The sequence below is a fragment of the Hyla sarda genome, chromosome 10 (genome assembly GCF_029499605.1).
Source record: "Hyla sarda isolate aHylSar1 chromosome 10, aHylSar1.hap1, whole genome shotgun sequence".
NCBI classification, from domain to species: Eukaryota; Metazoa; Chordata; class Amphibia; order Anura; family Hylidae; genus Hyla; species Hyla sarda.
This window is the reverse complement of record NC_079198.1, coordinates 22093997-22102976: the sequence shown is the minus strand read 5'-3', so window position 1 is coordinate 22102976 and position 8980 is coordinate 22093997. Positions and strand designations below refer to the sequence as shown.

At 46.9% G+C, this 8980-nt stretch overlaps 1 protein-coding gene across 1 annotated transcript; it reads left to right on the top strand.

The window, feature by feature from the left end:
* The first annotated feature begins 1305 nt into the window (after positions 1–1305).
* On the top strand, positions 1306–8734 carry LOC130293580 (ATP-sensitive inward rectifier potassium channel 11-like). The gene is made up of 2 exons (XM_056542420.1): positions 1306–1826; positions 6890–8734. The coding sequence occupies exon 2, from the start codon at positions 6941–6943 to the stop codon at positions 8129–8131; it is 1191 nt and encodes a 396-aa protein (XP_056398395.1). The 5' UTR covers positions 1306–1826; positions 6890–6940; the 3' UTR covers positions 8132–8734.
* Positions 8735–8980: the final 246 nt, after the last annotated feature.

Below are 8980 nucleotides of genomic sequence, written 5' to 3'. Positions count from 1 at the left end.
CTAATTTCCTAAAACAGCTCCACCCCTGTCCTCAGGTTGTGTGTGGTATCACAACTTGGCTCCATTCACTACAATAGAACTGAGCTGCAATACCACACTCAACCTGAGGACAGGTGTGGAGCTGTTTTTGGAAGAAATTAGCTGTGGTTTTCTATTCCTGGATAACCCTTTGAAAGCAATATTCCCATCTCAGTATAGTATCCTCTATCCACAGAATAGGGATAACATGCTGATGGTGGGGATCAGAACATTGGTACCCCTGACAAATCCATAAAATGAAGGTAAAATCTCCCCAGAGTGAATGGAATGTAGCCCCACACATGGGCCGACAACACTTTATTCATTTATTAATTGTCTATGGGGCTTCTGAACATCACCAAGCTCAGCACTTGGAAGCCCCATAGAGCAGTGTTTCCCAACCAGGGTGCCTCCAGCTGTTGCAAATCTACAACTCGCAGCATGCCTCCAGAGTGAACAGAATGCAGCCCCACATATGCCGCCAGCACTTCTTTCATTGTCCATGGGGCTTCTGAATACTGCAAAGCTCAGTTTTCTAATGGGCCCCATAAAGCAGTGTGTTCTAATTAGGGTTCCTCCAGCTGTTGCAACATTACAACTTCCAGCTTGCCTCATGAGTGAACAGAACGCAGCCCTGCACATGTGCAGCCAGAGCTTCATTCATTGTCTATGGGGCTTCTGTACATTGCCAAGCTCAGCACTCGGTAGCCCCATAGAGCAGTCTTTCCCAACCAGGGTGCCTCCAGCTGTTGCAAAACTACAACTCCCAGCATGCCTGGACAGCCAAAGGCATGCTGGGAGTTGTAGTTTTGCAACAACTGGAGACACCCTGGTTGGAAAACACTTCCATAGCATATAAAAAGCAATCAACACATCACCTTTAATATATCCCAGGACAGGAGCCATTTATTAATGTGTGTGTATATATATATATATATATATATATATATATATATATATATATTTTTTTTTTTTTTTTTTTTTTTTTATCAATGATTTGTTATTGTTTATCATTTTCTATAATATTCTTACTAATCACCTATTTACTACTAGTATTACTATTTATTTTTTTATTTATTTACTGTCATACCAATGTGAGCATTACCAGTGCATCTATCTTTTCCTGTTTAAAATGATTTTTTATTGGGATTTTTCAAAGAATTAGACAAAAAGTAACATTTCAACAATGAATTTGGAATGTAATATAGATCAAATTAATATGAATTCGTCCCTAAAAAGACAATGTTATTAATAAGGCGTGTTGTATGAATGTTGCATCATATATAAACTCATGATCGTTTATATCATAACATCATTTAGCCTAACGATACTAAATGTTTAACATATAAATTACCAATGTTCATTCGTAGTTATGAAAGGCTGAAGGCTTTATTAGGAATGTGAAATTTGAGCTATGCGTCTATCTTTTCCATGCACTATATCAGTATTTTGTTCCTACAGATGCTTACATAAATGACATGGCTTTGCAATCTGTCATTGCATTGATTCATTTGTTGCGGCCATGGAGTTTTCATTGCACTGTATGGGATCAGTTGGGGGGGGGGGGACGTCCCTGCACCTGCCCTGTACCAGCCCTTGTCCCTATGATCACATTGTATGTCACATGAGAACAACCCACGCCCTGAACCAATCACAGGGTGCAGCCACCACGACTACAGCCGGAGCCCGCAGCATCCCAGCCTCCAACTGCATCCGCAGACTGTACCATTTCGTCATTCATCAAAGGGGAGAAGCTTCCGAAACCCAAGTTGTCCCTGAATGTCTTCAGGATTTCCTTAAAGATCCAGGTAAAGGAATCACTTGCATGATCTGGATTTTCTGTAGTCCCTTATCTAACCTGTATCCTTTTCTCCAAGTCTTGCATCTCGGTTAATAATTGATGGCAGTGGAGAGGCCCAGTGTAACAGCACCCCAGCAGCGGATAGGATTGTTAGTGCATATGGCATCATTAACCCCTTCCGTCCCAAGTGACGCTGTCCCTGGTGCTGGAAGCTGACAGGTCAGTCACATGTTGAATGCAGAACCTGATCTGAGCTTAGATGCCCCGATGCCGACAGACACCCATTTATCCTGCCAGCCATGGGATACCTGACACCAGTCCTGCACCGACACATAAGAACCCACAGCTTGCTTCCAACACAGTTAGATCATAATTTTAAAAGCGGTTCTCTGGCCCTAATACATCTTATCCCCTATCCTTTGGACGTCTGGTCGTGAGGGGTACTTCCGCTTGGGACCCCAGCAATCTGTCATTGCGCACCCAACTCTGTGAACTCTCCGCAGCGCTGGAGGCTCCAAATGTGTAGCGTGACGACCACGGGACCGTAGTATCAAGACGTCCTCCACCCACCTGTGATGTCACCCCCCCCCCCCACCCCCTCAATGCAAGTTCCATAGACCCATAGACTTGCATTGAGGGGCTGGGGTGTGATGTCACATGGGGGCGGAGTCATAACATCACGGTACTCCGGCCCCGTGGTCGTCACGCTACACATTTGGAGCCTCCAGTGCTGCGGAGAGCTCACAAAGGTGGGTGCGCAATGACAGATTGCGGGGGTCCCCAGTGGCGGGAGACATGGGGTTATTCTGTAGCCATTCTACGAAATACCCATAAAGTTGCGGAGATCATAAATAAGCAGTATGTTTGTTATGCAAGAGAAAAATGATACTTTATAATATACATATAATTCGCCTCCTATCAATCTTTAAACAGTTTATCCTCAGGGACCTAAATAAGTGCACCTGAACTGCTGGATAACTGCTCTCAAGTGGAACAGCAACATAATTGCAGAAACTTCACATTTTTGCAAACTTGCAATTTACAAACTATATCTTACCCATGTGGGACTGTGTCTGCTTGCCGCCTCCACCACCCCTACAGCTGTTTCAGCTCCTTCCTCAGGGGGCACTGTTTAAAGATTGATAGGAGGCGAATTATATGTACCGTATATACTCGAGTATAAGCCGAGTTTTTCAGCACGATTTTTCGTGCTGAAAACACCCCCCTCGGCTTATACTCGAGTGAACTCCCCCACCCGCAGTGGTCTTCAACCTGCGGACTTCCAGAGGTTTCAAAACTACAACTCCCAGCAAGCCAGGGCAGCCATCGGCTGTCCGGGCTTGCTGGGAGTTGTAGTTTTGAAACCTCCGGAGGTCCGCAGGTTGAAGACCACTGCGGCCTTCAACATCATCCAGCCCCCTCTCACCCCCTTTAGTTCTGAGTACTCACCTCCGCTCGGCGCTGGTCCGGTCCTGCAGGGCTGTCCGGTAAGGAGGTGGTCCGGTGAGGAGGTGGTCCGGGCTGCTATCTTCACCGGGGAGGCCTCTTCTAAGCGCTTCGGGCCCGGCCTCAGAATAGTCACGTTGCCTTGACAACGACGCAGATACGTCGTTGTCAAGGCAACGGCTCTATTCCGGGCCGGAAGCGCGGAGAAGAGGCGCCCCCGGTGAAGATAGCAGCCCGGACCACCTCCTCACCGGACCACCTCCTTACCGGACAGCCCTGCAGGACCGGACCAGCGCCGAGCGGAGGTGAGTACTCAGAACTAAAGGGGGTGAGAGGGGGCTGGATGATGTTGAAGGCCGCAGTGGTCTTCAACCTGCGGACCTCCGGAGGTTTCAAAACTACAACTCCCAGCAAGCCCGGACAGCCGATGGCTGCCCGGGCTTGCTGGGAGTTGTAGTTTTGAAACCTCTGGAGGTCCGCATGTTGAAGGCCGCAGTGGTCTTCAACCTGCGGACCTCGGAGGTTTCAAAACTACAACTCCCAGCAAGCCCGGACAGCCGATGGCTGCCCGGGCTTGCTGGGAGTTGTAGTTTTGAAACCTCTGGAGGTCCGCAGGTTGAAGACCACTGAGGGCGAATGATGAGAAGAGGATGATGAAGGGGGGTGGGGATGATGAAGGGGGGGGGGGTGTGGGATGATTACAAGGGGATGATGAAGGGGGGGATGTGTGGGATGATAAGGGGATGTGTGGGATGATGACAAGGGGATGATGAAGGGGGGATGTGTGGGATGATGACAAGGGGATGATGAAGGGGGGATGTGTGGGATAAGGGGATGTGTGGGATGATGACAAGGGGATGATGAAGGGGGGATGTGTGGGATAAGGGGATGTGTGGGATGATGACAAGGGGATGATGAAGGGGGGATGTGTGGGATAAGGGGATGTGTGGGATGATGACAAGGGGATGATGAAGGGGGGATGTGTGGGATGATGACAAGGGATGATGAAGGGGGGGATGTGTGGGATGATAAGGGGATGTGTGGGATGATGACAAGGGGATGATGAAGGGGGGATGTGTGGGATGATAAGGGGATGTGTGGGATGATGACAAGGGGATGATGAAGGGGGGATGTGTGGGATGATGACAAGGGGATGATGAGGATGTTAATGACGGGTCTGGATGATGACAGGGGGGGATGAGGTATTTCCCACCCTAGGCTTATACTCGAGTCAATAACTTTTCCTGGGATTTTGGGTTGAAATTAGGGGTCTCGGCTTATACTCGGGTCGGCTTATACTCGAGTATATACGGTATATTATAAAGTATCATTTTTCTCTTGCATAACAAACATACTGCTTAGGCTGGGTTCACATCACGTTTTGTCCCATACGGGACCGCATTCGGCAGGGGCAGCTGAAAACTTGCGCTCCTGTATGCCTTCGTATGCGGTCCCGTATGTAATTAATTTCAATGAGCCGGCCGGAGTGAAAAGCTGACTCCGGTCAGCTCATTTTTGGCCTGTATGCGGTTTTCCCACAGCACCTAAAATCGCGGTTGACTACTCAGCTCCCCCTGCCGTATGCTGTCCTGTATGGGACAAAACGTGATGTGAACCCAGCCTTATTTATGATCTGTGTCTCTTGGCTCCGCAATTTTATGGGTATTCCTGCCTAATATTTTATAATGATTGTTGTCTATTTTTTATTGGAATAAAGTTGGTAAATGTTTGGAATCATAAACGCTAGTGCCCTTTTAATGGTATATAAAACCATCCCTACGGTGAAGCATATTGGGGCCGCATCATGCTCTGTTTTTTTGTGGTTTAAACAGGGAGACTGGTCATGGTTCAGGGAAAGCTGAATGGAACAAAGTGCAGAAATATTTATAACAAAAACCTGATCCAGAGCGTTCTCAACCTCAGACTGGATTTAAGGTTCACCCTCCAACAGGACAACAACCCTAAGCACCCAGCCATAACAGGAGTGGCTTAAAGGGGTACTCCGGTGGCCAGCGTTTGGAACATTTAGTTCTGAACACTGTGTGCGTGCTGGGGGGGGAGGTGACATCACAAGGAGGCGTGGCTGCGTAAATGTCCTTTAGTGGTCTAGCCAGGGCACTGAAAATGGCTTCCACTGATGGTACTCATCCAGCCTGACAGAGCTTGAGGGATCTGTAGAGAAGAATGGCAGAAAATCCTTAAATCCATGTGTGCAAACCTTGTGGCCTCATCTCCAAGAAGACTGGAGGCTGGAATCACTGCCAAAGGGGGGCTTCAACTAAGTCCTAAGTAAAGGGTCTGAATACTTAATGTGAAATTAAAGTTTTTCCTTTTTTTTTTAAACTTGCTGAAATTACAAAAATTCTGTAAAATTCTGGAGTATTGAGTGCAAATGGATGGGCAAAAATGTCTACTAGTTCTTCTTTCTAATTTGATAGGTTATTTTTCCCCAGGACTCAAAAGCGCACTAGACTACACTTTTGTGTCCACAAAAAAAGTATAAATTTAGGAAATAGATCAAACGTAGTCACTAGTAGACTGTTCGGTTCAATAAAGTTGATAGGCTGTCTGCTGGTACACTGCAGTATATGTCGGCATACCTTTCTGTTGGTATTACAATGCATACCGACAATGTACAGTGATCCCTCAACATACGATGGTAATCCGTTCCAAATGGACCATCGTTTGTTGAAACCATCGTATGTTGAGGGATCCGTGCAATGTAAAGTATGGGACAGTGGTCTACAACCTGCGGACCTCCAGATGTTGCAAAACTACAACACCCAGCATGCCCGGACAGCCGATGGCTGTCCGGGCATGCTGGGTTTTGCAGTTTTGCAACATCTGGAGGTCCGCAGGTTGTAGACCACTGTTAGAGGAAGTTGTACTCACCTGTCCCCGCCGCTCCGGACCTTCACCGCTCGTGACCGCTGCCCTGGATGTCGCCGTCCATCGCTGTCACCGCGTCCCCGAGGTGTCCCCGATGCTCCGGTAAGGCCTCTTCTTCCCCGGCATCCGCGCTCTCCGTCGCCGCCATCACGTCGCTACGCACGCCGCTCCTATTGGATGACGGGACGACGTGTGCAGCGACGTGATGATGACGATGGAGAGCGACGACGATGCAGGGGATCCCGAAGAGGACGCGCCGGACCCCCGAGGACAGGTAAGTGATCGTCAGCGGACCACACGGGGCACCGTAAAGGCTATCCGGTGGCAGCTGAAGCAGTCTGCGCTGCTGGATAGCCGTTTATGCGATGGCCCCGACATTAAAAAAGCATCGTATGTTGATGCTGCCTTCAACATGCGATGACCTCTGAGAGGCCATCGCATGTTGAAATTATCGTATGTCGGGGCCATCGTAGGTCGGGGGGGTCACTGTATAGTGATATATTGTGGTTTATAAATGTGAACACAACCCTAGGTATAAATAGCCATTTAAACCGGCAGCAATCAATAAGCTCTTATGTTTTATCTGTCTTATGAAATGGAATGAAGCCCTAGCAGATTGTTCTTTATCGCGTTCTGCACAAGTACATCTTTAGATAAGTTAGGAAATGGGCTTTTGCGCTTTGTACCAGGCACCTGAGAGATGTTCATAAAACAATGAATCTTTCTTTTTTGCAGATGAACTGCCGCTCTTCAATAAGTTAATGCCATTTCTTGCACTGTGCAAACATGCTTGCTCGGAAGGGGCTGATCCATGATGAATTCTTGATAACGCGACTTGCAGAAGATAACGCGGATCAACCTCAATACAAGACCAAACTCAGAAAGGCGCGCTTTGTATCCAAAAATGGTGCATGCAACGTGGCCCATAAGAATATTCGAGAGCAAGGACGTTTTCTGCAGGATGTGTTCACCACCATGGTGGACCTGAAGTGGCAGCATAGCTTACTTATCTTCACCATGACATTTATGTGCAGCTGGGTGTTGTTTGCTATGGCCTGGTGGCTTATCGCCTTCGCCCATGGAGACCTTGACCCCAAGCGCAGCTCCTCGATACCATGTGTCACTAACATCCAGTCTTTCACCTCAGCTTTTCTCTTCTCCATTGAGGTCCAGGTGACCATTGGCTTTGGAGGTCGTATGGTCACAGAGCAATGCCCGCTTGCCATCACGGTCCTCATCATCCAAAATATATTAGGATTAATCATCAATGCTGTCATGCTGGGATGCATCTTCATGAAGACCGCTCAAGCAAACCGTAGGGCGGAGACCCTAATCTTCAGTAGGAATGCCGTCATAGCCTGCCGGGATGGCAAATATCGCTTTATGTTCAGAGTGGGCGACCTACGCAAGAGTATGATTATCAGTGCTTCAATTAAAATCCAGATAATCAAGAAGACCACAACAGATGAAGGAGAGGTCGTTCCAATTTCCCAAGTAGATATCCAGGTGGAAAACCCAGTGGGGACCAATTCCATTTTCTTAGTGTCACCTCTTATTATAAGCCATACAATCGATGAGAAAAGCCCTCTTTTTCATTTCTCTGCCTATGACCTCGGCAACCAAGATATAGAGGTGGTAGCAATCCTTGAAGGGGTCGTAGAGACGACTGGGATAACTACGCAGGCACGAACATCCTACTTGCCCGATGAAATCCTCTGGGGCCATCGTTTTGTCCCAATTGTGACGGAAGAAGAAGGTCGGTATTCTGTGGATTATTCCAAATTCGGTAACACAGTTAAAGTAAACGGACCTCTGTGTAGCGCCAAAGACCTGATGGAAGGCAGGTATACTCAGATCCTCAGCGGTCACCCTTCCAGATCAGTGAAGAAAAGGAAAGTAGACAGCCAGCAAGCTTTATTACTAGAAAAAAAAATGGCTGCATGTACACGATCCAATGACTCTTCATCAGACTCTTAAGGGTGGGAGGGTTATTGTTTGCGTGAAAATTTGTGCAATATTTCTGTAAGCGCAGTTTCGGTGTCCAATTTGGGTATTGCGCATGCAATATCATAAATGGTGTGGATTTTTAAAAGGAATGCGCAATGGGGGAAAAGACACGCATTAATGAACTTCCCACATCCTACGCCACCTACGGAGTGGAGTACAGTATATACTCTGTATACAGTATATACAAAAGAAAAATGTACGCAGATGATGAATGCAACAAATCTATTTGCGAACACTAAGCTACGCCCCTCTCCATGTGCAAAAATAGATAAAATGACAAAGTGAGCGCAAACGATGAAAAAAAATGTGCAAAAACAATCATAAATAAGGCGCAAAGAATTGCGCGATTACAATCATGAATGCCCCCCCTTAGTATTTGCCCTTTTTTACCGCCGTGCAAATTACATTTACTGTATTTTCATCTCCTGTAATTGAAAGTGAAAAGAGAAAAGGGAATATTTTTGTAATGAAGGTGCTTTGATACACTAGGCAGCCATTTTTCAGGCTAAATTAATGGTATTTGTTTCAGTTTTAAAAACATCTTATAATGGGTTTTCACTGTCTACTTCAGTGGCCTCCAAACTGCGGCCCTCCAGATGTTGCAAAACTACAACTTCCAGCATGCCCGGACAGCCGTTGGCTGTCCGGGCATGCTGGGAGTTGTAGTTTTGCAACATCTGGAGGGCCGCAGTTTGGAGACCACTGGTCCACTTTTTCTACTTTGAATAAATATTTTGTTTTTAATTGAAAACATTTGTAAAATACAGTGAAATCTCCTTGAGACGGCTTGAGAGGGGTGGTCTTTGGCAAGGCATTAAA

Excerpts from the sequence above, each read along its gene's own strand:
- LOC130293580 (XM_056542420.1), top strand. The coding sequence starts at position 6,941 with ATGCTTGCTCGGAAGGGGCTGATCCATGATGAATTCTTGATAACGCGA.